Source organism: Annulohypoxylon truncatum (genome assembly GCF_022578515.1).
Source record: "Annulohypoxylon truncatum strain CBS 140777 unplaced genomic scaffold F4807scaffold_5, whole genome shotgun sequence".
Lineage (NCBI taxonomy): Eukaryota > Fungi > Ascomycota > Sordariomycetes > Xylariales > Hypoxylaceae > Annulohypoxylon > Annulohypoxylon truncatum.
Window position 1 is genome coordinate 227376 of NW_025953791.1, and position 26907 is coordinate 254282.

Genomic DNA, 26907 nt, shown 5'->3' on the forward strand with positions numbered 1-26907 from the left:
AAGTAGGTACATATCCTAGGTATATCCCACAGTAGACCCCTCATCAATAACCCCGGATTAGTTAGGGGTCCACCTAGTGGTCTTTTTACGTTTTCGGCCACTGTCCGCCGGACAGCTGCCGGGGGCATCAACTTTGAGTTGACACGCCGCGAGCCCTGTCCTAGGTCCATGCGGCAGATCAGTCAGATCACTCCCGACGCCGTCTCTTACTCGTTAGATTTGTGTCTATTTCAGTCACTAGCGAATCTTTTTTGGTGTTGAATTTCCATTATTTCCATTGTCCCATTAAATTCATTGTTTTCGTTATTTTCAATTTTACTATGTAGGGTTATCGACCAGTTGCACCCAGCTGTTACAACTCAGGTCGGATTCACTGACCGCCTTCATTAGTGACTTCGGTTTCCGATACCGATATGTTACGTAGATATTTCTACAAAAGTTGTTAATATTGCTTGACCACGGTTCTCTAACTTTGCATGACGTTTTTTTTAGTTTTTGATTTCACTTTAAGACTTTCTCCTCCTCTACTTTTTCTTTTCTTTATAACCTTTAGGGACATTCATAGCTCCCCGCAAAGCGACCTTGCTACTTGCCCAGGTGCACGAGCTTCACCTCGCTCTAACCACGTCGCCAACAGTCAAAGCAAAGCGAAACGCCACACCCCGATACTCAGTACTGCGAGAGTCTTGGAGTCGCTCACAATAGCACTGTCAATGTAAATTTGCCCCATATTTCTACGTAAAAGTTATACATTGCAAATATGAAGCGCTCACGCGAGCATGAAGAGGACGAAGAGTCCTTGTCACCAGAACCCGAGGTTAGGATTAGTTCGGATAGAATATCGGATAGGCCGAGCCCTCGAGAACTAGAGACACATCCACCTACGAAAATCACTGAGTTAGACGAGTACGCCGTCGATGACGATAGCAATAACTTCGCAATGAAATGCTCTCTACCTCCGCATCGAGATATCCTGTCGTTCAGGACATATGCGGAATACGAAGCGCATCACAACAGGACGCATACAAATCGATGCGTAGAATGCGGGAAGAACTTCCCATCTGAACACTTGCTAAATGTGCATATCGAAGAGTGCCATGATGTCTTCGCTGCCGTGAAGAGGGAAAGGGGTGAACATACGGTAAGGCATTTCATATAGTAACCTTTTATACAGCAGCGCTGACCATCCTCCAAATAGTACTCGTGCTTTGTCGAGGGTTGCGATCGAAAATGTGGAACGCCTCAGAAGAGACGCAGCCACCTCATTGACAAGCATATGTATCCGAAGAATTATTTCTTCGCGGTTACCAAGGAAGGTGTTGATGGGAGACAGTCATTACTCCTCGAAGGCGGGCATCGTCGACGGAGGTCTTCCACGACGACCAACGCTAGCAGGCCAAAGTCGGCCGGAAGAAGACAGAGTCTTCGGCAAACGGAAACCTCGAAACCCGTGACGGAGGAGCCGACGAAGGAAGTACCGAAAGAAGTATCATCCCCGGCTGAAGCCCCTGATACTGAGATGGACGATCTGGCCGGTGCTATGTCGGCATTGCAATTCATTCCTACGACCATCCGCTTTGGTCATCGGAAAGGGAAAACAGGTTTTGCGAAACGATAATACGAATGATAAATACGAAGTTGAATGAAGACACGAGCAGACGATATAATGGGTATCAAGATTGATGAATTTAATAGCAGCATTGCATACTAAATCAACTCAGATCGTCAGGGTATTTTGTGAATTCACCTTTTAGTCTAGTTCCTATATGTTCCGAGGGGTCCTCAAGAAAGCTCGTAATTCATGCACCAGAATATGTGATAACGGATCGCCAGTACTCCGAATCGGTGTAATAGTAATAATGCCTGAAGCCGGTAGAATTAACCCGACTACGATATAGACCCTAACGCCATAATGCCATGAAGCGTACCTATCCAGTACAAGAACGCAGAAACCGTGGCCTAGTCGCTCGAGGCGCAGCCTCTACAGCCGCAGCTGACGCATTGGATATCCTGTTCATCCTTCAGCTGGGCCTTGGGCACTCGGCAGACACACGTCGATTGGAAATTCGTCTCTTTGGTCTGGATGCAGCGAAGACAACACAACTATACCATGGCAATTAGCTTTCATATTTCGTTTTATACATGCCATCCCCATAAGTATAAACATACCTTCTCATAGCCTTGCTTCTTCCACTTAGCGATCAACATCGCGTCGGCGTATCCGTTCTTGAGCAGCCAATCATACAACTGCTTGCTGATGGCTTCCTTCTCGTAGTACAACTCGTAGACGTAACGGCTGCGCTGATGGGAGATTTGAAATATGGGCCATTGGGCTTGGTGCTTGGGGATGTTGTTCGTGGGCGTGTTCTGTGCATCCTTCATCTTGATGCTGAAGATCTCAAGGTCGTCGCGGATGTCGTCGAAGCCCTCTGGTGGCTTTTTCGACCTCGAGCCGTGGGTTCGCACGGGCGGCATGGTGCAACTGACGTAAGGTTGGAGGGAGAAAGGAGTCTTGCGTTGCGAACGTGAATTGTTGGTTGTTGATACTCGTTGGCTTAATGTACGGTGGTAGTGGGGCAAGGCTGAGAATTGAATTATCAAGAATGAAGCCTTGACGTTGATTCCTGATAAGAATTTAATGTTGGGTCCTGTGTTATGTAAGCAAAATAATGTGACTAATATCTGTGGCTAATTGGCTGAGCGAAATGTGGCTAGTGTTTCTTGGGTAACGATGGAAGGTTGTAGTCCCACCTTCGGTTTGAGAGAGCTTCCGAAATGTCGAAATGAATCTCAACACTGCGTTAAACAACATATCTCGCTCATCATGTTGTTAACACCCACCCAACTCGCGGTAACGACGCGGACGTGTCAGTGTGTGATCTCAAACATATGCATAGCTTGCTAACGCGGTTCATAGCGGCCAATTGGAACGAGGCCAAGCGTCGAGTTATTCATTCTTATCGAGAATGGATACGAGCAGTACGTTTCTCCCAAGGGCGAACTCTTCACATTGATTCATAGCCGCGATGGAATTCATACTGGAGTTTATGCGTAGCGACTATAGCTAAGATCAAGCGCGCCCTAGGCACCTAAGATTCAATCCATGTACTCGGTTCCGTTTCCGGTATCTACCATCCGCACGCGAATGCGACAAGAATTCGAACGGCATAGATACGTGAACAAGCTACCAGTAGTCGATATGCTCCTCATACAGAACAATGCAGAGTACCAGGTTAGTGAAATGGCGATGTAACGCACGGCTACTAATATCGGGTGGTCTATAATTATAATTAGAGGGATATTAGTCTCCTATGAGGGGTGTTGCTAATGGTTCGTATGGTAGGAAACGATGAACTTCTGGAAGCAGACTAATCATGTCATGTCATACTTCCCCGAGGAGAACTTCCGAGGAGCCGACAGATTGCCGAACAACTTCATGAAGGGTTTCCTAGAGGCAAGTTTCTATCTCGGTGCCCTTGATGCGAGAGGTTCTTAGCTAACAGCGCCCTAGGGTCGCAATTAGATATGGGTATCGTCCCGTTGTATTGTACATAGAAAGAGACCCAGCAAAGCAAAATTTACCACCTAAGACCGTCGTCTGTTGCACTCCGAACGCCGCAGATACCATGCCATCCGTATTGAATCGAGATATTACCCGATAGTTTATGCCTCTAACTCCAGTCTTCTGCTCTCCGCCTCTTCTTGCCTTTTGCGAGCCTGCTCTGGAGTTGCTTCAAATTTCTCTCGTTCGTTCCAGAATTCATCAGAAACGACGTCGCATAGATCTTCTAGATCCTGGAGACCCTTGGCTAGGGCGGCGGCGGCGGTTGTTGTGTCTACGAGCAAGACAGTCAGTACCAAAGGCGTGCGATTCGATATCGTATGTCCTATCCTTACCATAAGTTTGAATTCTCAAGTTCATCTTATCCTCGGAGGGATGGGGGATAGCATATGCGCAAAACTCAACATCAGGACTAGAATAATAGTTAGCCAGGCATCCCCAAGACAGAAGGTAAAAATCATACTTCTTCATGATGATATAACGCAGAGCATTGCCAAGGGTGTGGCCCTCCTTGAGGAATTCGAAGGAAGCCGCCGTCTCGGATGATCCAGGAAGCTATGTCCAGTTGCCCATTAGCAACATATCTACCATGGCGATTCACGAGGCTTCACGCTTACAATCCTAACTCGCTGGGGTTCCTCTTCTTCCTCTTCAGGATCGGCACCTTCGGACCCGTCCTCCTCCATAGCATCGTCATTCTCTTCTTCGGTAGGCCTCTGCGCTGAGGTAGGAGCGTCGTCCATGGAAGTGTCTACCTCCTCGGGCGCATCATCGCGGGCCTTTGTTCGTCCAGGCATTTTCTGTGAATTGAATCGGAAGCGTATTGTAACGTCGCAAGAGAGGTGAAATTAGTGAGTAATTTGTATCGTTTGTACGTAACGTCCAACGTCCACCGTCCACTGGCGAAACTACGCTGTTCAAGAATTTTGGCGGGGTCTGGTAGGTACCGATCAAGCTCTGAACAATAAAATTTCTAGGTTCAAGGCCAATTGCCTCAAGGACACCGCTGATTGGTTGCCCTAAGAAACTAAGAATTATAATGGTCCGATGATTTTCCGCTCATCCTTATGGATAAATTAATTACTTAGGTACTTTTACTTTTACATTCACCAAAGTCAAACTTCGTCAAGATGTTCAGAGTTCACTCAATGCCACCATAAAACAAGATAAAACAAAGGGCATTAAAATGATAATCATCAAGAATCTAACGCTGCTACATTAAGTGGACTCTATACATTCAAATCGAGGCTTTTCCGGATCAACATAGTACTATATTCCCACATGGCTCGCGCATATTCCCCAACTAAATTACCGTCTCAAACCATCCGCTATTGAGGAGCCAGCTTCGGTCCACACGGGCTTATGCGCAAGTGGCAGATCGTAAATGAGCCATATTCCTTTGGATTCGTGGGAGTTGAAATTCTCTGAAAAACACGGCTCGTTTTCCGTTGTATCCTAGTACGGATTGGTCATACGTAGGACGGTTAGGTTCGGCAGCAATGACTCGGACGCTGCATAGAGGTAGCTTAAATTGCGGCTGCTGTCCCTCGACGGCATCGATAGCTTCCTGAATTCGTCGTTCTAAGATCCGATTTCTTACTCTTGGTTCGACGAAGACCGCGTCCGAGCTGTAGACAGGATTCCTATCGTCGCTGACGAAGGTGAGATGTTCTATGTTAACGAAATACCGATGTGCTTGGCATAGGGTTTGTTTAAACGTTAGTTTATTGGCTCCATCTCTCCGATTATTAGAGCCGGTATATGTTATGAGCCCTTCGCTGATAGCGATACGACGGACTTGGCCCAGATCTTCTTGTCGGACTAGGGAGACGAAGGTATGAAACAGCGTCTCTGCAGCTGCAATTCCCCGCCTTGGACCGAAATAGAGCGTGTCTCTCAAGGGCTCAAAGAAAATACGGCCAGGCTGCGGGGAGGAGCCGAATAAAAGTCGATATTTCTTCAACGCCTCGTTTCTGGACTCCCGACATACATGCAGATTGGTCGGAATAGGAGATGTGGATGTACAAACAACGGGTCTACGGTCGCCCTGTTGCGGCTGAGATGTCTGAGCAGATTCGGTGCTGCATTTTATCTCCACGATACGCGGTCCCGGAAGGTTGTAAGCCCATATCTTGAATCGAAGCTCAATGGGAAGCTTGGCAAAAAGGTGCTTGGATTTTTGTCAGCACTTGTTTGCATTTTGATCCCATCAAAGCTTACGAAAACTTGGGTGCATTCTGTCGTGACTGCCGAGATCTTATTACTACTATTATGGACAGCCATGAGTGTCAGGTTCTCAGAGCGAGGTGGTGTGCTAATAATGATGATAGGGTCCCAAGAGAGCGGTTGAGCGTGGCGCCGAAACCCAGACTTCTGGTAAGTGGGAAAGGTGCATCGGCTGAAATGTGTTCGGGAGGGAGGAATGGACAAAGAAGTGACTGCCACGTACATATAGGGACTTAAGCTATTTTCTCCCGATCCACAAAGACGGATATCGCCAAGGTCACAAAGAGATTATTCGGCAAAGCAAGCAGCATACCAACGATATCGGGCAAAAGAGTAACACGGGTCGGTTAGGCGTGGTGATACTTGCGCTTCGTCCTACCATATTCGTGTATGTACTCGTGGCTCGTCGAGATCCCCATCACAAACACTCCTTGCCTTCATATGAGCAGGGTCTTCTCACCAGCGGGGAAAAAATCACGGCATCGGTCTTCAGAGCCACCCCACTGGGAATCTACCGATAAATCGATCCTCCAGATTACCAGATATAGACAAAGTTTAGCGTGGCCGAAATGGGTCCACCTCGACCCGACAGTCCGGATCCAGCACATCAAACTTGTCTTAAATAGGAAATTTGAGAACTTACATGCTTAGTGGTTTGTTACGTACCTAGGTACGGCCCCTTCATGATGAACAGTCAAATCTCACCGGCGGAGAAGAGTTCCGTAATGGGAAACTTTACGAGGCTGTTGTGTATCCCGAGATGCTGGGGCTCGAAGCAGTCACAGTCATGTCCTCCCATAAGGAACACAGATGGAGTTACAGCTTGCCTAGCCTGCGTTTTATCACGCATGAGGAAGTCCTTTTCCGGGGAAAAGAAGACACGTGAGAGGAGAGCGGTGTCTGTATGGAACTCTAATTCGTCTATTTGTGCCGCAAATGATCACCTTCGAAGCACTCGAGTGGTTACAGAAGTGGTGGTCTGCCACACGGGTGCGAACCCGCCTCCCTGTCGTCGTCATTCAAGCCTGGCTGGTACTCGACATAATAATCTTGCTTTTACCCTTTGTATGGTACCGAGTTTGAATGCGTCCTAACGAAGAGTCCGGCATATGGATCCATGGAGTTGGTAATCCCAATGGCCAGCGGAATTCTGCAAGCTAGTCGCTCGGTTCCATTCTGTTGGTACCTAGTGCTCAATAAACCTCGGCTTACCTACTTGATACGTACGTATATTTTGGGAGATCTGAGACCCTGACTTCATGGCTACCTAGGTATGGCATACCGCCTCTTGTTATCGAATAAGTCAGGGATATTCCACGTCATTGATTTGCAGATTGATTGTCTCTTGAAAACATCCCAAGTGCATTGCGATTTAATACGCGTAAAGTAAATAGTTAATTATATGGGAAGCAAACTACTCTAAGTATGAAGGCAAACGTTTGGGCTACTCAAGACGTAGGTAGAAGGTGATCCTATCTATAGCTACAGCTAAAACATACGTCAAGACAATTTACCCAGATGTTCCTGTCTGCATAATCTTGATTTCCCATGCCGTCTAGACGTTTGCGCAAAACTGAGTATGGATACCCTTGATGATCAACCAGATTATCTTCAAGGTAATCCTGTACATATACCGACATGCCAAGCTAACTCCCTGCTCCCATCACTTCTCTGGAACTTTTCGAGAATCCTCCCCTTGCAGCGCACCGAGGTCACTTGACCTATCGCGTTGAGATGAAAGCAAACCCCATACTATAGAGTGCTTGAGTGCATAGACTAGAGGTAATTTACAGTCACTATGATAAATAGTAGGCTATAAACTGATCCACGTCAGGCAATGAAAGCAGACGTCAATCGTGCCCCACTACGCAAGCCGTTTTGTGATCAATATATCGGTGGCTACTACTTGACATATGCATGAGAGACCCCTTACGTTGTTGGTGTATATAACGGAGGCTTCGGAGTGTGAAGGATAGAAGGGATTCGAGGCTGGAGGTCTCGGACCCGAGACATCTCTCCCAGTTATTAGGAAAACTTTATATGTATTACTATGGAAACATCACCCGCCCCAAGTTTCCATTCGGATGATATAAACTGGTGCAGACTAATTGCTAATAATATGTTTTGGCATCTATTTTTGTTGGACAAGAGTTTCGTTGTGAAAACTACGAGCGTCTACTATGTCATGCCAAGCAACAACATGTATGAGTCCTGCGATTCGAATGACAGATCCCTTATACATGTGAGGTAAGAGAGCAAAATACCCCTTTAATATGCAGAAAGCCCTCAATTGTGTTACTCTGCTAAAAGAAAAAAAGGTCTGCCACGAGTCTTCTCCTAGCAACATACTAGAGGAAACCGGCATAGATGCCCAAGACGCCTTAAATTCCTTTGGAGACAGACTTGAACTGTTCCCCCCCACACCAATATCTCCGAATGTCGTGCATTCGACTTGGCCTTCGACCCAACCAGTCAGCCGTTTACCAGACCCTAAAGCATTGCATCTAGATATGCAAATAGGTTATCCAACCTAAGCTTAGAACTCCACACGAAATTAGAATCTTTTATCCCTCCCGGCCAATACAATTCCCAGCTTTGACTAACCATCGCAAGGAACGGATCTCAGGCGAGACAAGCCCAAGGTAGCATCCGTTAGCGCTACGTCCTCTCATTGGCCGAGCGTGCCCCCCACTTCCCCGTGCCTGTAAGCGCCCGCGATGGTCTAAATTAAGGCCAGAACCCTGGCCGGGCGTTCCCTGGACCAATCCGCCGTGATCTCCTCCCGGATCTCTCTACGCTGTACCAAGATTCTTTGCTGAAGGACCCCGGCATCGAGCTTCCCGTCACACGCGTCTGGCGCCACGCCCTTTGGCGGGCTACTACTTAGTATCGCTGTCAGGGTGTGAATTATGTACGAGGGTATCACCCGCACTGCTATCCTTAGGACTCTGCATGGCGGAAGCGCTCTGCTAGCTCTCTGATGTAGGGAAGGGTCCATGCAACTAGGTTCTAGACGGCATCGCTTCGTCGATTATAGTCGACGTATATTCATTACATATTTGCCGTTCTCGCCAGGTTTGTAGATTATCTCTTGCTTCGATATCTCGTTATACGATAGCTGCTCTTGTCTGGGCTATCTGTTTCCTTTCTTCGCTGTTTTGTTTCGTTTTCTCTGTTCCGTTTCGTTTGATTATAGTTCTCGTTTCTGTATTGTCGTCCTTCTGTGAGGGTTGAAACAGATCGCTATATATATACTATACTATATTCTGTCACTCTCTCGGTCCGTCTATCTCTACGTCGCCATGTCTTCCGAAAACAAAGGCCCGGTTCTCCCGAGTTACTCCGAGTTCGACCCTCATGATCTCGAGTACCGGAGGTATATGAAAAAGATTTATTTGGTTGATAACGCCCGCGTCGGTCTCACCGGATTCGCCCTTCTCTGTGGTCTGACTATCCTTGGCACTTCTGCCGATACTCTGGCCGTATACAATGCAACTCACCTATCGGGCGATTTTCACTTGCCATTATGGCCCGACCAATTCGATATCCGACCCACGATAGCACTTGTTATCGGTAGTAGTATCGTGGTCTTCTCCCATATCGTATCCCTGATATTCAGCAAGGTCAAGATGGTAAGTGCAACCTCATCGATAGACCTGTAATGAATCCATTCATGCTAATATTCTCCAAGCTTCGCAATCGGGCCGCTGTTCATACGTCCTTATCTATGACTGCGCCATTCATTGGCTTCACAGCTGTTATGATTAGCATGATCTTCTTCTACGCTGTCAACACTTCGGTCACGGATGACACGCTTCAGAGCTGGAGTTGCCAATGGAAAGTGGCGAGTATGAGCACGAAGCCACACTTTGGTACATTGTGCGACGAAAGCCGGACAGCCTTATACCTATCTGTCATATTGGTACCGGTCGAACTGATTGTCTTCACTGTCGCCGGCTATCAATCGATCCTAGAGAGGAAGTCGATTGGTGCGATGTCGTCTCGCAAGGCCGGCAGCCCCACGCCGTCGTCGTAGGGCTCTATCAGATTCTAGGCAGCTTTAACCCGGTTCTAAATCTATACAGGGTCGCATGTCAAGCCTTATAAATGAAGACGACCCCCATGCTCGTCTATCGGAGCCGGGATAAGCTCATGAGGGTAGATAAGGTGCGCAAGATGGGATGCGAAGCGACAAGTGTAGCCGGATTGTGGTTGTGATATGTATAAGAATTGTAACGGGACATGAGGGAGGTGTGGCGATGCAATTGGCGTTATCATGAGTCGGTTCTGCGTGTTGACGTTCTAGGTCACCTCGCTATATATATCAGGGACAGACTGATTGGTGCAATATGTCGGATCTCGGTAGCCCATAATAAGATTTAATTCGGAATTCACCGTGTTCTTTGAAATAAGTGATAAAGATGGTCTCGGATATGCGAAAATAAATTAACACAGCCATCGTGTAGGCGGAAACCTGCGGCTCTAGCTTGCGAGGTGCTTATTTGCGATAAGAAAGTCTCCAACTATAGATGATCAAGATGCCACTCTTACAAAGGCGACCGGCGGAATTGTCTAGGGGGTTCTCTCCGACCACTTATCCGGGGGTTCGACATGACGGTGGTGATTTCCAATACTTCCTGCTTCCACCAAGGAATGCTCTCTCATTCCGCGGCAGAGAATGTCGCTTTCCTGATTGCTATTAAATCGATGGCCGGATGCAAGCGGCCAGAACGGGTAGCGGCGTGGTAACAGCGTGGTAGCACGGGGTGGTGCTTGTACACCCTTAGATGGCTATCTTGGCCTGCTTGGTACCATGTTTTACTTAGATCCCGCTTGTCGTGTGCTCCGTGCCACAATCAACTCATAAAAGACTGTTGTTGTAAGCAGTGAAAATCGAGTTGGAGATTGGGAACATTAAAAATTGAGACTCGATCACATGCGAATGAAAACTACCTAAGAAACAGCAATTGCCCTGAGATGATATTTGATATTGGTGAGGGTAAGTGCAAGTGCAAGACAAGAAAGGAGTTGCTGCTGCCAACCCGGCGATCGGTACCTGCCTCATGCAGCCTGACGACAGCCTGCTTAACTTTATTGAAGTCGAATTCTAAGGAGTTCCAAGAAGTGGTGCAAACGGGCCAAATACACGCTCAACTTCCCCTTTTATTACTACATCCCGTCGGAGTCCCCATTTGGCACTGGACGTCCAATTCGACCAGCTCAACCCAATTCAACTAGTTTCGTTGAACTTCAGCTGTCTATACTACCAACGGCACCATCTTACGATAAAAATAAGAGCTAAGGGTAGCTGACCAACGCCCGCTTTGGTTTTATCCTATAGATCAAAGGGCTCCACGCCCACGACCCAGTCAGAGGCGAGAAAAGGTCTGGGTCGATATCCCCTTGCCCAAAATAGACAGGTCCGCCTCCACGTCTATACAGCCCAACACCAATACGAGTTACTACGTGCACTAGGTTGATGCAAACTGTATCCGCCTGGACGGATTGCGAGCAATCATTGTAACCAAAAGGCACACATTCGCTTGCGAATAACCATACTTGGCAGGACATAAGACAGGCCTACTTGATCTATCATACACCCTAACGCGTGTGTAACCATGGCCCGGCCAGACTCCTTGCCAGCGAGGCTCCCTCGTATAAACCCTCCTTCTACAGGTAACAATCATTCATCCGCCGCCCATAGTGCTTCATTTGCGCAACGAAAAGTCCAGCCTTCACGATCATCAAAAGTGCATATTGTCGAGGGTAACAAGATGATGCGCGATATTGATCGTCCTCCGCCCGGCGACCCCACGGGTTCTCGAAAGTCCCAACTGCATCCGGAGCTCAGTAAGAAACGGAGCGCTTATTGGGAGAATGAATTTGCGGCGGCCAACCGGGATCCGGACCCGGTCCGGGCTCGCATACAGAACGAAGCCATCGTCATGGCTGATTTACGAACGAACGTCATCGTGAGTTTTTACGGACCACACCTTTGAGCTAACGTACTAATACGGCATTATAGATCAAGGACGAGTTCTCTTTCATAACAGATCTTTCATATCACTTATCCAACAGATATCAGCGGCCAATATCTTCTATCGTCATCAACCTGAACCATGGCTGCTGCATGATGTTTGGTGGTTCCTTCGACCCGGCGTACACCTTGACTATCCATGCACTGCCAAGTCTAGTTCAACCTACGACAAACAAGAGGAACGCGGCACTCATCCAAAAGCACATACAAGAGACCTTAGGAGTCGTAACATCTAGGGGATATGTGCGTTTCGTCGCTACTTCCGAGGAGAACGTCGCCGTTGGGGGCAAGACGATTGCTGCTGAAATAAATGAATCGAACAACGCTACGCCCGATGAGAAGCCTGCCGAGATTAGAAAAGGTGCCAAGTCAAACCGAAGGATTGGTGTTAAGGTAATTATTATTACCCTTTCCTTGGCCGCCTGATATGAATCGGATAAATGGACGGATTGCTAATATTATAGTAGTCTTTTGGGAGCTTTAGAACAGCTTCGATGTCGGACCTTACGAGAGTCCCTACGCCACCCCCGAGCACCTCAGACGAGACTACACCCATTACGACTATTCCGGAGGTGCCTCCTACGCCCCCTGAAGAAGACAAGTTGGGCGAGCTCGTCGAACAGAAACCGATCAAGACAGCGCCGCGTCGCAAAAGTCTACGGTTCAGTCTGTTTAGTGGCAAGACGGCGGCGTAGATTTGAACGACCCGAGGTCGTCATGGATTTTACATGGGGCTGGATCTTACTACTAATACAGCCTCACCATCATTCGGCTACTACAGAAATCATGTTATTCTGATACGCAATCTGATTAATGGAGCGACGGAACATAAGTCAGCATATATCGCATCGCATCGCTTAGAGCCTTGCATCGGTGTTAGGAGTTGGTACCTTGGAGAATAAGCATCTTGTTGCTTGGGACACAATATCCTTGTCATTTCCTTCATGATCGCTCGATGAATTATGACTAATGTATGAGTTACTCATCGGCCATACTGCATAGATACTCGTTTAATGAAGATGTATTGTGACGGAGCACCTATTGTTAATTTGAACAAACTTCACCAAGGCTTTGGCAAATTTCCACATTATAAAGGGGGTCCAGGGACACCGATGCTTTGTTTGTGTAGGGTGAGTTGATAAGAGCCTTTGCACCTAGGATGAGTGCCGTTGATGAATCTGGTGCATGAATAAGTTGGTCGTGGTGATAGATTGGCGTAGACGTATAATCCTGCGAGTTCAATACTGCTGCTTCCGTCTGATCTCGCCCATCTTATATAAAATACAAGATGAAGATATCTAGAATACAGCACCGGATTCGGTGAGGTCCCGTGAGCGTCGGAAATGGAGTTGGGAACTGGGTTTTACGGCCGAGTGTGACATGACCCGAGACAAGCGATAGTATGCCTTTCAAGTGGCGATGAAACATTTGCGCCATCCGCCTATTAATGACCCCCAAAATAAGACGTTGCTATTTCCAGTGTCTCATTAAGTCGGTTGATTAGTGACTCAAGCTTACCTCCGAGTTTTCTAATACGATCCATGGATGTTTTTGACTTGCTGTTGATCCTGCCATCTTCAAATTGGACAGTTCAATCTTGATTCATGAGAAGGAGTGAGTCTTACAATTGTTAGCATTAAATGATGAAGTGGTCGTTGTCGTGAGAGCCTAACCGCTTGTTAAGTTGTAAGACTACCTAGTAGGTAGGTACTATCCAAACATTAGTTGAAGGAGGAATGAGGGACGAGTACATACGATTTGGGTGAGATGCATGGATAAGCTTATGAATATGGATACCTCATGTTCGCACTTGCCAGTTGTAGTTGTATCAAATCAACTGAGTTAGCAGCTGCAAACGTGGGGTTAACAGCTGGCTCTAACATCGTACTTGTGCTCCGTCAACTCCACCTTAGATTTCTCCCACCTTTCACCTTGCTCACTATTATTTCCAATGAAAGTCAAAGGAAGCCAAAGCCCTCCTTACCTTTCCATGCTTTATATGCGGCAGGGCTTTACGTCTTCCCTTACTCTGCCAAGGAGTCCTATGACTTCTCGGGATCTGCTCATATTAATCTGGCGCGACACGGTGTTCAATTAATTCAATTGATTTCGGGATCGAAAGCGTCACTTCAAAGCCCGTCGACATTGAACATTCGACTTTCAACGTTGGTGAAGCAAAAGAACAGAGCTGAATGACCTACCTAGGTAAAGGGATCATACCGACCAGCCCTCGCCATCCCTCTACCGAAATACCCTACCGACGTTGTGCACCTCCGCCTGCTATTCCTTTGCCGCTATTTATTGCAACCGCTGGACGACGAACACAGCAGACGATCATCATTGGTGCGACGGGTCCAGGTCGAGTCAGCCCGCGCCAGCCTGTTGGTTCAAGTCCAGCAAAATCATTCGCCGCCGCATAGAAAGCTGACTCAGAATTCCTCATCCCACAGGTCAAAGTACGACTTCAAGCGGACACAACGTTCGCTCTAGTCGATACGGGGAACGGGACACGGGTATTCCCACCAAGTTCCTTTTGCTCTATCCGTCTTCCATGTCGCGGAGGAGGGGAGGATAGGGCCGCCGCGCGTTTGATTACCCTCTAGATCACCCTCTAGTTATACTCGCAACATGGAGGTGAGACATTGACTTTGCTTTATTTTCCTTCTTTCACTCTTTTCCCAGCTATTTCCTTGATTATAAATACATAAAAACGTCATTCGAGCTGGCGTTGCCTAGTGGCACAAAAAGCACCGCCGCGTATCATCGCCGACACTTTTCGGGGAGGTCAACCATCATCAATCGAGGGCTATGAATACTCTGTGCCAGTCAGATACTTCGGGCGCTTCTATAAATTTCTTCCCTCTTACCATACCGCGTCTGACACGCAGTTATGGTTTGCAGTGGTCATATCGGGTTTAAAAGCGCATTATCGCCATCGTTATTTTCATTCTCATCACCTGGGCATAATTACCTAGGCAGACACCGGGTCAGGTACGCGGTCGAGCTTGCAAACGGAGGGATCATTTATCCCAATTTACCATATACCCGAAAGCTGCCTGGATGGAAACCTAGCCCGAACTGTTTGATTTGTACGACGGTGAGATCAGCAATGAAATCATCGCGCCCCTTCTTACAGATTACCAGGAGCAATATGCCCTGTTTTGATCCAGCTGAACGCCCCAGATCCGTCGCCTCTTCCCGTTATGAAATTTGATATATTCCTGGGCGATTTCGCACACATGCAGCCACCCACTCAGACGTCGCAATCTCTGACCGCTGTGATCTTGCATTCCCCTACCCGGACCCTTGGATTCGGCAACCTCGTTTGCACATTGGCTCATTAGCTAGCCTAATAGCTTCTAGCCTCTCAAAATCTACCGCCAAGTCGCAAACCACGAGCCTACTGAATTGGAAGGTCGTCTGAAATTCATTAGGAATATTGACTCTTTCGTATCGTCCAGCAGAGATGAACCAGGGAACAATTTCATAGGTATTCATACGAGGAGCTCTTCCGCCCTCACCGGCTCGACTCTTGATGTACCCGGACCTAATTTTTCTTATTGATGGGCGTTCCCTTAATGTCGTTTTATCTCATTTGACCTCCTTTGTGTTATCGTCATGTCATCCCGGCTTCGTGGTGTAGACGCCTTTGATCCTGAGGATACCCCGGAACAGCTAGGCGGAACGCCGTCCAGTCCTTCCAGTCTCGCGCAGCTAGCTCTGACACGTGTATATGAACAGGACCAAAGACAACGTAAAAATGGCCCGAGGGCGCCTGAACAACCTCCGGATCTGCCAACAAAAGGGAAACCTAGGTTGCTCCTAATGGGGCAGAGAAGGTGGGTCTTTATACGCCCTGGGTATCGGACGGTTGGGCTAATCTTGCTGCAGGAGTGGCAAGTCCTCGATATCAAGCGTAGTATTTCATAAATTACCACCAAGCGAGACCTTGTTTCTCGAGTCAACAGCGCGAATCCAGAAGGACACTATGCCGTAAGGACTCGGTGGCTTATACGAGTATGATTTCCGTTCTTCTGACGTACTCATAGGTCGTTCATGGATTTCCAAGTCTGGGACTTTCCGGGTCAAATCGACATATTTGACAACCCAACATTCGACATCGATGCAATGTTTGGTGAGATCGGCGCTCTGATCTGGGTTATCGATGCTCAGGATGATTACCTGGAGGCCGTAGCACGTCTGAATGAGACGATATTAAACCTTCAGCGGACATACCCGAACATTAAAATCGAGGTCTTCATTCATAAGGTAGACGGCTTATCGGATGACTACAAGTTAGATATCCAACGAGATATCACTATACGAATCCAGGACGAACTTTCGGATCACGGGTTTGAAAATGCGCCTGTCACCTTTCACCTGACTAGTATTTACAACCACAGCATATTCGAGGCATTCAGCAAGGTCATTCAGAAACTTATTCCTCGTCTGGGAATTCTCGAGGCGATGCTTACTAACCTTTGCCGAACTTGCCGTTTCGAAAAAGCCTACCTTTTCGACGTCTTGTCAAAGATTTACATCGCGACGGATAGTGAGCCAGCGGACATGGCGAGTTACGAGATATGTTCCGATTATATTGATGTCATAATAGACGTCACGGAAGTGTACGGTAGCTGGCCTCGAACTCAACGATATCGCGAAGCTCTAGAAGGGCCGCCATGGAATCAGAAGATAGAGGACCAAGTGGCTTCGGGTTGTGCCGAGAGCTGCATGGTGTTAAGCGATGGGGACAAGCCCATAATACTACGCGAGGTCGACAAGTATCTCGCTCTAGTTGCGATTATGAAGGAAGGCAGTTATGACAAAATGCCGCTTGTTAACATGAACGTTGAGGTGGTGGTGCAAGGATTGAAGGAGTTCTTCGAGATTACCAAACCGAAATAAGCATCGGCCTAATTTAGGTTGAGTTGTTGGCTTGGAGCGAAGGAATCTAATGCTGGCGCGGTCGGTAGCGGTACCTATGGAAATACTTCTAGTGGACAAGGAACCGTCCACGTTTATTCAGGATCAATGCGGCAGTCTACGGTTCACGTCATTCGCCTTGGCACACGTGCCTGATCGAATCTCCGATGACGGTGGACGAAGGCACTTCAAACCCTGGCGCTCTATTAAAACCATAACTTGAATATAAAAATTCATTTTCTTGAAAATATATGCATCGCATGTGCTCAATGCCTGTCTTAACGAGTCGCTAGTATACTGGCTGCCGTGATCCGAAATGTAGCATTGTTCTGTGCCGCCAATCAAATGAGTCAATTAGAAAGCGTGCTTACGGGTGGAATAAGGCTCGTCAAGCTTCCCTGTTATCATGGCGGTATTCGTATGTAAATTTGATTGCCCTTCTGCGCCTCTTTGCGCCTCTTTGATCGGCGGCTGTCAGACATATTTATAGCAAGGTTGTTGTCTTTCATTCTCAAATTTTGAAGGTATCACACAACATGTTCAAGATGCGCGGCTCTTCCATACTCTGCTGCTTAGCAGCATCCGCATCCGTATCGGCAACCCTCGCCACCGCCGCCGGGAACGCAAACTCGCTGGCCCAATTCGCGCTGCAGAAGGTGCTGCAGGACGGCCGGGACGTGTTCGGCGAGTACACCGCCGCTTCTACTTCTTCTTCTTCTTCCAACGCGTCGGAGCCCAGGTTCGCGAACTGGATGGCGGCGCTGCCGGACTCGACGCTGCTCTCGCACGTCAACATCCCCGGCACGCACGACCAGGCCACGTGGAACTACACGCAGGCGACGCAGGACTTCCTGCGCAACGCCACGCGCTGCGACGGCACGACGGCGTACCCGGCGCCCGTGTACCGGTGCCAGCGCGAGAGCATCGCGCAGGCCCTCGATAAGGGGATTCGGTTCTTCGACCTGCGGTTCGCGGCGGATCCGCTCGGTCAGAGGCTCGTGTTCTGGCACTCGGCGGCGCTGGTTAGCGCGACGGCTAGCGTGGGGGATGTGTTGTACGGGGTCTGGGATTGGTTGAGCAGGCATGGGTCCGAGACGGTGCTGTTGAGTTTCCAGCATGAGGTTGGGACGGTGGCGAATGCGACGTTCGATGCGAGGGTGCAGGGCCTGATGAGGGAGGCGCTGACGGGGCCTGCGGCTGAGGCGTTTGTTTGGCAGGGTAGGGGGTACGTGCCTACGCTTGCGGAGACGAGGGGGAAGGTGGTGTTGGTTAGGAGGTTTGATATGGATGATGATAATGATGCGGGCGATGGGAAGGGAGAGCTGCCGGGTCTGCATATGAGCCCGAACAAGTGGAATGTTAATGATACGAACGGCTTCGCGCTGGTGTTCAACGAGACGACGAACGCGACGGCGTATATCGAGGACTACTACGAGCCGGACGTGCTGGGCGAGAACTCGACGGTCGTCAGCAATATCGACGCCAAGATGGTCGCGGTCAAGGCGAACTTGGAAAAGGCGGCGAGCGGCGAGGATCCGGATAGCTTGTTCATCACGTTTGCTTCGGCCGAGCATGACTCGAATATCCCGCCCGTCGTCCCTGAGACGATGGCGCTGGGGAACGGGACGGAGGTTACGCCGGACGGCGGCGTGAATCATCAGCTTGTGAGCGTGCTGAAGGGGTACAGGGGCAAGAGGTTGGGGGTTGTGGTGTTGGATTTCTTCGACGAGCCGGAGGACTTGGTTGCGCTTGTACTGGGGGATCAAGTCTAGGGAAAGGGATTACTTTCATAGTGTGTCCGTCTACGCCATGTTATGCGGAAGGCTTGATGGACTTATGATTTATACTTATTTATTAGTGATAATTAAGGTGGTTTGGTTGGGTATAGATCGTACCGTTCTGTACTCGATTGACTGCCGCTCTTTCCAGAAGACTACCATATTGAATTGGATGACAGTTGAAGGTCTAAATCTGCGTGTTGGTTTCCATGGTCATTGTGGATGATTTATAGTCTACATATCAACTCGTCTAGATTTCTCATGAGAGAGAAGACTTTTATATTGAAGTGATAACTCATACGTAGTCTATCCAAGTGTCTAGCTAAGCTGTCTGTTTACGTACGTAGCAGGTACCTACTTTGTCCATAATTATGAACTAGAATCAAGGTGTGAGAAGCATACGCTCGACATCCCAGCGAATTTCACTACAGGTTCGTGAATACCGATCCGATCAGGTCTGATACGAAGGCCATACATAAGGAACGATCTTCGGATGTAATATCAGCGTACCTTGACTACGAAGTTGATCTCATAAATATGAACTTAGATGGATATAATATGAAGTACGACGAATCATGTACCTCATGAAACTAGTTACACCCAGCTTAATCCTCCAAGCCCCCTTTTCACTCTCATCTAGGCGGCCGTTTTCGTGGAAAAGCCTGAGAGTATAGGGTTGATTCCCGTAGAGGTCCAGTTTCTATAACGAAAAGTTCAGGTTTGATGTAGTATATATGGCTCTCAACAAAGGAGGATACATAGGGAGGTATGTAGTGCAGGAGTTGGGAGTAGGCTGAGGCTCTATAGATTCGCCAGTACTCGAGAGCTTTAGGATCCATTGAGGCTCGCGCATGCTTCCCTCTTGCTGACATACTTTACAAAGTACGAATTGGAAGTTACAGTGCCCTATGAAAGGGATGTTAGTAGCTCCTTTGATTGATAGAGAAAATACTGATCTCGAAGTGTGGTGTAAAAGAGCGCTCCATTCAGACTTCTGCTCGATAAAGGTAATACGGCCAAGTGTTCATCGTAGAGAAATAACGGGGCAATCTCTCTATTCCCTAGAATGGACTTAACCACGAATTCGTAGTTTTGAAAGCAGATCGCTCGAGTGGGAAGCTCCAGTTGTGCTCTTGCCTAGGTACGGCGAGCGCAGTAAAGAGTTCGGCACCTTTAGGCGTCGTATAGTAGCGGTGCAATTTGCTGGAAAATATCGATTTCCCCTTAGTCCTGCAGCTCTCATCTTAGATTATGCTTCCTGATTCCGGAAACCCACCGGATTGTGAAATGACGATGTTTCAATCTTTCCACGTCCGTCCTAATCACCGCAAGTCGTAAAACTGCTATCTTTCCATCCGTCATAAAACTTACATAGAAATCAATTGTCATCAAAACCTTCAGATTTCTAATCATATGGTCAGAGGTTGTGGCGAAAATTCGAGAGATTGTGTTGCAAAATACGATTTTCATGCGACCGGCTCGGTCCGTTTAATTGTCATCTTGCTAAGAAGGTATCCGATCTTTATATTAAACTTGTGATAACGTTATGGTATTTGGAATTCTTCCAGCCGAGAACGACACGTCCGGACACGAATATAGCGGCCCGGCTCACCGGTTCTCAGGAATAGAGCCGTGAAAAGGGGTTCGCTGCATGCGCCGTTAAGTCCATGGCATTGGTGCGAGAACCTCCCGGCCGTGTACCTAACAATGTCGATTTCGCTTTCCAGATAAGCCTCGAACGCAAATAATCTCTACATTTGCCTATATTACCCTGCGTCGAGTGTGCCTTTGATTGATGCGCCAAGTCCAATATGACGATATCACCAACAAGGAGAATGTATGAAACTGCAACGTCTACGACACCCCCACTCCGTGAAAAATCAACTTTGGTATTCTAACAGAAACGAGGTTGGTTTGTCTGTCCTAAAAATAATGAGGATAACACAAATTGTTGGGAGCTGGCAACCGGGTCTGAGATGTCTGCCTTACTGACATCATTTTATTTTATATTTAGGCAAATGGTGGCGAATTCTTTCGAACAACAATTCTTGCGACGAGATGTCGCCTAGGATCGTGTGATTTTGGAGCTAGGGAGATAGAGTGCGCGAAATCAAGAGAAGGTAACTAACTAAACCTCCGAATAGATGCTTAAGTGTCTGGGCATGAGCCAAGACATCTCTATTATAAGGTGCCGACGCAGGTACCGACAAAAGATACTCCGGCCATAATTTTACCTAGTAGTAGCTGGCGGGAACCAGGAGTGACGTTGAAACAAACAACCCGGAAACCGGGGTAGACGTCGACGATTTTTACTTGAGAAGTCTAGAACACATCGTTAGACTCGGGCTACTATTATCACGTAAATTTGGAACTCCCAAAGCTAGCTCTATTGTGGCATAGTCACATATCGGGTCGGATTAGAAATTCGGTAAATGTTGCGGCGCCGGCTGAGAATTCGACGTCCGAGGAGGATTCGATACGATTGAAAACGGGCTAGTAGGGAATAGGAATAGAAAACGAAAGCAACTAGAATTTGCCAGGATGTATACGAGTTGTCGTCCTATGGGTTAGAGACTTTCTAAAGAGTCCTTAATTTGATGAAATGCATCAATTAGAGAGGAGGGATTGGTAATAAGGCAAACATGCTGTGGTATAGATGCATCTCCAGCCTTGCGCCCTGGTCTGGGGTACTCGAGGATAGTCATCCTTCAAGTCCGTAGTCTTCGTCGATCGTGAAGCTAATATCATGGGACAAAAGATCCCAGTTTGCCTTAGGAATCAGAATACCAGGTTAGTCATAGCGTGGAGGTTTGTCAGTTGTCGAATGGTGCAGATGGTGATGTTGATCAAAACGTGTGGATTGTTGATTCTCAAGTTGTTGTTGTTGGAACATTGGGACTATTGTAACCTTGTTTCTCGTTGGTTCGACTTAGGAAGTTTAACTGTTTAAGCGAAGCTGAGCCGCTGAGAGCGACACGAGAGCGACATGGAAAGAACAACTCAAGTGGTCAGTGCGCATACCGTCTAGCCGTCTTTCCGGAACTGGACCTAGATGATTCCAAACTTTCCTTACCTTCTATGCGCCTCCACCATGCGCACCATGCGGCATCTCTCCAACTTCACACTTTGATTCATGGAGATCAACAACTAACATCACTTTCCTACATCACAATTTCCGATTTTTCTCAGAAACGCGAATACCGAAGTCTCACACTCTCCACCCGGAAATAAGACGTACGTATATGTTCCAGACGCGTATACACGTGATACAAGCGAGACCCTCATCCCTTGACCGAATACCTCATTTGATGTGAGACGGGCGTTGACGCCCATGCCCACGCCCACGCCCACTACGGTCAGTACTGTGTACTTACAAATACACTATCATCTGGGCATTCTTTATTACGCATCTGTTGTTGGACAGCTATGAATATGCCAAGTATGTCGAATAAGCCGAATATCATACCGACACAGCACCATTGTGACGATAGCCCACCGGGGGTAACGAAGATCTTAGATCGAGTCTTTTACGTCATTTAGGGTGTGTAGATGGTGGGAAGTCTTTCGATACGCTTCCTCTTGGAAGAGGAATATTAACGAGACATGTGGCTTGCCACCTGCAGTCCACCACTTCCCACTAATATCAGCCATTTTATACCGAAGGAACCAAATAATTGTTTACTCGAGGCAATAACGTACGTGAGAATAAGCGTAGATAGTCATCTCAAGTACGGTCCGGATAACGTGGACCCGCCGGAGTTTCCACTGCAGCATGTCTTGCTAGCTTACCATTCGCAATACTACCCGTGCAGAGGTAGGTATCCATTCAATTTCATGCAAGTGCCGAATTTTCACCATCCTTGCAGGGATAATGCCCGTCGTTGCAACGACAATGGCCCTCTCCTAGCGCCTCATCGAAGCTTGGAAAGCATCTCTCATGATATCTCTCCCCAAGCCGGGTAATAATCCAATAGCAGTTCTACTGAACTGTGACACACAAACCACGCATGCAGTTGACGACTATGGTGCCAATGCAACCATGCATGGTTTGTGTTCTTCAACGGTCAGGACGGTGAGCTACAACTACTTAGGTAGACACAAGTTATCGACGACGATGGCATGTTCAAAACCGGCTTTCTATCCGCTTCGCGTGGATCCTGATATACCGTTGCAGCGCGCAAATGCCACTCTCCCCTCCCTATGCTCGAGCTATCTTCTGGGCAGCTCTTTTAAATTTTTTCGTTGGTGGCCGGTCCATCTCGGCCAAGACGAATTGTCTTGGCTCTTGGTGCCTCTTTTTTCTTTTTTTAGCATTGCGTTCGGTTGTCGGTATATGGGCGGGTTACATACATCTCATGGCCCCCCACACTTGGATCACGACATGCAAGAACTATTGTACCTGACAGTTGTGCAGGTAGGCTTTCAGATGGAAATGTAATACATTGCAATATTATATCGTCCATTTTACAGTGGATTTCCAAAACTGGCAGGTCGTTCATCCCTTTATCCTCTTTGGACGGACACCGTAACATAACCAACGAAGGAGAATATCATTCACCTTAGCTCTCGGACAATCCCATATTGTAGGCTATATTTTCCTTATTGCAGATCTCCGTTCAACAGTCAAGGATTACCAGAAGAATCTTATCCGGGGTTAATCCTATGCTTTCCTCTCCACATGGAAAGTAGATCCCCATGTCATCATCTAGGAAACCGAAATCGCCTTTTTGTCATGGTGACTGCTGAGTCTACACGACATTCGCCAAGCACGCACATGATAGAAAAATATGACACCAGTGAGAAGCTAGCATGTGGAACAGGGCTAACCGTGAATATCTCATCAACGCCAAGTGGCTAGATCGTTCAATCCCTTCCCTAGCCGGACAATGGCAACCAACTCACGCCATATTGCAAGCGCTGGCTGAGTTCCCCCTTTTGTAGCACCGTTCATTCTGTCCTGGCCACGGATTTTACGCGGTATCGAATGACTTCTCCTACTTTCGGTATTCTCTAGTTCCGTATAGGATGTACCTACCTTGTTCTTCGGCCTAGGGTCTCGTCACATCCATTACAGCATGGGTTGCGGACGTGTTAACTATATTGGGGTTTTTACGAATATCCTCAACCCTACTGGCGGTTTACCCTTACTTAGCACCCGCTTTTTGTGGAGGTAACCCTAGCCTGTAGATGGAATATCTAGAAGCGGAAATTTAAAGAGTCTATGTTGGATGGAATGTTTGTAATGTAAGCTTCCTGGTTACTGAGAACCAAGTCGCGTCTGTACTAGAGCCTCAAGCAACCCTTGGAGTCTACGTACCGAGACTTTTGTATGTAACATCAGCCTTTGTCTTACTTATTATAAACACCCCGTGGGACCCTCCCTTTCCACGCGAAGTCGCCTCTACTACACCTCTCAGAATCTTTGCCCTATCCCAAGGTCTCTTCCCACATACCTACATCTTATAGGAGTTGGGATCACCAAATAAGGCAATATGGGTCGCATTCTCACTCACGCTACCCTCCTTGGGCTTCTGGGGCTTGTCTCCGCGGGCTGTCCCTTTGCCGACCCTAGTGGGCTTCATGCCCGAGCAGACGGTGGTGACACTGACCCAGTGCTCGGCGCTATGGTGGATGATAGCAACGGCTACTTTACTGACGACGTTGGTGGACAAATCCAAGAACAAGACAGCCTGAGGGCCGGCGAAAGAGGTCCTACACTATTAGAAGACTTCATCTTTCGCCAAAAGATACAACATTTCGATCATGAGCGGGTAAGTAAAAATGAGGCGCCATGAAATAGCCCACGTCATCGAGCCATAAAAAGCCGAGGACATCATAGTACAAGCCGAACATTTTAATGGTATGAGGGTCATGCTAATATATCGACAGGTCCCTGAACGAGCAGTCCATGCGAGAGGTGCTGGCGCTCATGGAACATTTACAAGTTATGGTGATTGGAGCAACCTGACAGCGGCCTCGTTCTTAGGCACTGCTGGCAAAGAGACGCCTGTCTTCGTACGATTCTCTACTGTAGCAGGATCCCGGGGAAGCGCTGACACGGCTCGTGATGTTCACGGCTTTGCAACGAGATTGTAAGACAGCCTCCCTTCTTAGAAAAGTTACCTAAATGCTAACTTTAATGAAGCTACACGGATGAAGGCAATTTTGGTAAGAATAAACTAACCACTTTGACGAGAATGAGACTGACACCACCAAGACATTGTTGGGAATAATATCCCGGTGTTCTTCATTCAAGATGCGATTAGATTCCCAGATCTAATCCATTCGGTGAAACCAAGCCCTGACAGCGAGATACCGCAAGCTGCTACCGCTCACGACTCAGCTTGGGATTTCTTTTCTCAACAACCTAGTACTCTTCACACTCTCTTCTGGGCTATGGCTGGTTTTGGTATCCCGCGAAGCTTTAGACATATGGTAAGTCTAAGCTGTACATGCTAGTTGGTTTCAGTGCTGACAGCTATTATAGGATGGCTTTGGTGTTCACACATTCCGTCTTGTCAAGGATGATGGTACTTCCAAGCTTGTAAAATGGCATTGGAAGACAAAGCAAGGAAAGGCCAGTTTGTATTGGGAGGAAGCTCAAATTCTTTCTGGGAAGAACGCTGATGCCCATCGACAAGACCTGTTTGAGGCGATCGAGGCCGGCAATGGTCCCGAGTGGGAGCTCGCTGTTCAAGTAGTGGACGAGGACCAGGCTCTCGCATTCGGGTTTGATCTGCTCGATCCCACTAAGATTCTCCCTGAGGAGTATGCCCCACTCCAGAAACTAGGCGTTATGAAGCTGCACACAAACCCGACGAATTACTTCGCCGAGACCGAGCAGATCATGTTCCAGCCCGGACATATTGTTCGAGGCGTCGATTTCACCGAAGATCCTCTACTCCAAGGTCGTATCTTCTCCTACCTGGACACTCAGCTGAACCGACACGGTGGTCCAAACTTTGAGCAACTTCCTATCAACCGACCAGTCGTCCCAATTCACAACAACAACCGTGATGGTGCCGGTCAGAACTTGATACATAAGAACATTCACGCCTGTATGTCACCCATTCACTTATATACTTACCCAATGCTCTTCTCCTATGGACAACAAATTTAACATTAGCTAACCTAAAAATTAGACTCTCCTAACAGCCTAAATGACGGCTACCCGCAGCAAGCAACACAAAGCAACGGCCGAGGCTTCTTCAGTGCGCCTATCCGCAGCACTACGGGCAAGCTCGTGCGCGGGCTATCGTCTACCTTCGACGATCATTGGTCTCAACCACGGCTATTCTACAACTCACTCACGCCTGTAGAGCAGCAGTTCCTCATCAATGCCATCCGCTTCGAGACCAGCCACCTGACCTCCACCACGGTGAAGCAGAACGTGCTAACCCAGCTCAACAAGATCAGCAACGACATCGCGGTCCGCGTCGCCACGGCGCTAGCCTTGGAGGCCCCGGCCCCGGACGACACGTATTACCACGACAACACGACGGCGGGGATCAGCATCACCAACGTCACACTACCGACGGTCGCGACGCTAAAGGTCGGCATCCTAGCGAGCACCAGCAAGGCCAACGGCACGAGCGCGCTCGACCAAGCCCAGACCCTGAAGACGCGGCTCGCGAGCGAGAACCTGACGGCGACGGTGGTGGCCGAGAGCCTCGTCGCCGGCGTCGACAAGACGTACAGCGCGGCGGACGCGACGGACTTCGACGCCGTGATCGTGACGTCGGGCGCCGACGCCGCGGGCCTGTTCGCGCTGACGGCCGCCGGCAGCATCAACCCGCTGTACCCGCCGCTCCGGCCCCTGCAGATCGCGAACGCGGCGTACCTGTTCGGCAAGCCCGTCGCGTACTTCGGCGGCGCGGCGCCGAGCAATCCGCTCGTTGCGGGAGGGTTCGATCCGCAAGTCGACGGCGTGTATGCTAGCGCGGATGTGGATACCCTGGCTTCGGGGTTGGTGGATGGGTTGAAGACGTATAAGTTCACGGGGAGGTATCCGGTGGATAAGACGACGTGAATGATTTAATGCCTGAGTGAATCCCGGCAGAGTAAGGGTTTGGGCCCTGAATGTTTGGATTGGGGGTTTCGAGTATCTAATTCGTTTCGTGGATATTTGATTCTTGTATATATGTGTTTATAAATTGACTCATCTCGTTCAATGACTGTTGTTTTACTTGTGAAGTTTTGGGGTTGATGGTGGAGTTCAGTTGTGGTAAGTGGTTTTTTTTAGGAGTGACTGAGTATGTACCTAGTTGGATATGTACCTGTTGGTAAATAAACCTATGTGAGTATTAAGGAGGTTATACATCGAATTCCTGTTCTCCCTTCTTGTTGAAATGGCCATGCGGGTCATGGTACCTACCTACCTA

At 48.2% G+C, this 26907-nt stretch overlaps 10 protein-coding genes across 10 annotated transcripts; 7 read left to right on the forward strand and 3 right to left on the reverse strand.

Annotated features, from left to right (window-relative positions):
• Positions 1–368: 368 nt before the first annotated feature.
• Positions 369–1618, forward strand: F4807DRAFT_471475 (uncharacterized protein; the record flags this gene model as incomplete). The annotated part of the gene is made up of 2 exons (XM_048002924.1): positions 369–1141; positions 1199–1618. The coding sequence occupies exons 1-2, from the start codon at positions 761–763 to the stop codon at positions 1616–1618; spliced, it is 801 nt and encodes a 266-aa protein (XP_047857430.1). The 5' UTR covers positions 369–760.
• A 341-nt stretch (positions 1619–1959) lies between these two features.
• Positions 1960–2475, reverse strand: F4807DRAFT_450078 (cell cycle control protein cwf14; the record flags this gene model as incomplete). The annotated part of the gene is made up of 2 exons (XM_048000087.1): positions 1960–2103; positions 2170–2475. 2 exons carry the CDS (start codon positions 2473–2475, stop codon positions 1960–1962), a joined length of 450 nt encoding a protein of 149 aa, XP_047857431.1.
• A 349-nt stretch (positions 2476–2824) lies between these two features.
• F4807DRAFT_456998 (NADH dehydrogenase, alpha subcomplex, subunit 6) lies at positions 2825–3496 on the forward strand (the record flags this gene model as incomplete). Its single annotated transcript, XM_048000971.1, has 4 exons — positions 2825–2867; positions 2918–2979; positions 3086–3232; positions 3344–3496. 4 exons carry the CDS (start codon positions 2825–2827, stop codon positions 3494–3496), a joined length of 405 nt encoding a protein of 134 aa, XP_047857432.1.
• F4807DRAFT_412076 (RBP11-like subunits of RNA polymerase) lies at positions 3342–4619 on the reverse strand. Its single transcript, XM_047996748.1, has 4 exons — positions 4180–4619; positions 4026–4117; positions 3898–3974; positions 3342–3836 (listed from the first exon to the last, which is right to left on the reverse strand). Exons 1-4 carry the CDS (start codon positions 4357–4359, stop codon positions 3664–3666), a joined length of 522 nt encoding a protein of 173 aa, XP_047857433.1. The 5' UTR covers positions 4360–4619; the 3' UTR covers positions 3342–3663.
• A 70-nt stretch (positions 4620–4689) lies between these two features.
• F4807DRAFT_471479 (uncharacterized protein) lies at positions 4690–5845 on the reverse strand (the record flags this gene model as incomplete). Its single annotated transcript, XM_048002925.1, has 2 exons — positions 4690–5732; positions 5783–5845. 2 exons carry the CDS (start codon positions 5843–5845, stop codon positions 4923–4925), a joined length of 873 nt encoding a protein of 290 aa, XP_047857434.1. The 3' UTR covers positions 4690–4922.
• Positions 5846–8877: 3032 nt separating this feature from the next.
• F4807DRAFT_412081 (uncharacterized protein) lies at positions 8878–10198 on the forward strand. The gene is made up of 2 exons (XM_047996749.1): positions 8878–9420; positions 9480–10198. Exons 1-2 carry the CDS (start codon positions 9091–9093, stop codon positions 9822–9824), a joined length of 675 nt encoding a protein of 224 aa, XP_047857435.1. The 5' UTR covers positions 8878–9090; the 3' UTR covers positions 9825–10198.
• Positions 10199–11130: 932 nt separating this feature from the next.
• On the forward strand, positions 11131–12565 carry F4807DRAFT_304610 (Tautomerase/MIF). The gene is made up of 3 exons (XM_047994977.1): positions 11131–11760; positions 11814–12218; positions 12293–12565. The coding sequence occupies exons 1-3, from the start codon at positions 11407–11409 to the stop codon at positions 12518–12520; spliced, it is 987 nt and encodes a 328-aa protein (XP_047857436.1). The 5' UTR covers positions 11131–11406; the 3' UTR covers positions 12521–12565.
• A 1197-nt stretch (positions 12566–13762) lies between these two features.
• F4807DRAFT_412100 (GTP-binding protein GTR2) lies at positions 13763–16996 on the forward strand. The gene is made up of 4 exons (XM_047996750.1): positions 13763–14459; positions 15567–15664; positions 15717–15818; positions 15875–16996. Exons 1-4 carry the CDS (start codon positions 14454–14456, stop codon positions 16728–16730), a joined length of 1062 nt encoding a protein of 353 aa, XP_047857437.1. The 5' UTR covers positions 13763–14453; the 3' UTR covers positions 16731–16996.
• Positions 16976–18787, forward strand: F4807DRAFT_412103 (PLC-like phosphodiesterase). Its single transcript, XM_047996751.1, has one exon. It carries the CDS (start codon positions 17285–17287, stop codon positions 18518–18520), a length of 1236 nt encoding a protein of 411 aa, XP_047857438.1. The 5' UTR covers positions 16976–17284; the 3' UTR covers positions 18521–18787.
• Positions 18788–23701: 4914 nt separating this feature from the next.
• F4807DRAFT_304855 (catalase 3 precursor) lies at positions 23702–26593 on the forward strand. Its single transcript, XM_047994978.1, has 6 exons — positions 23702–24297; positions 24416–24618; positions 24672–24694; positions 24744–24961; positions 25014–25584; positions 25669–26593. Exons 1-6 carry the CDS (start codon positions 24019–24021, stop codon positions 26553–26555), a joined length of 2181 nt encoding a protein of 726 aa, XP_047857439.1. The 5' UTR covers positions 23702–24018; the 3' UTR covers positions 26556–26593.
• Positions 26594–26907: the final 314 nt, after the last annotated feature.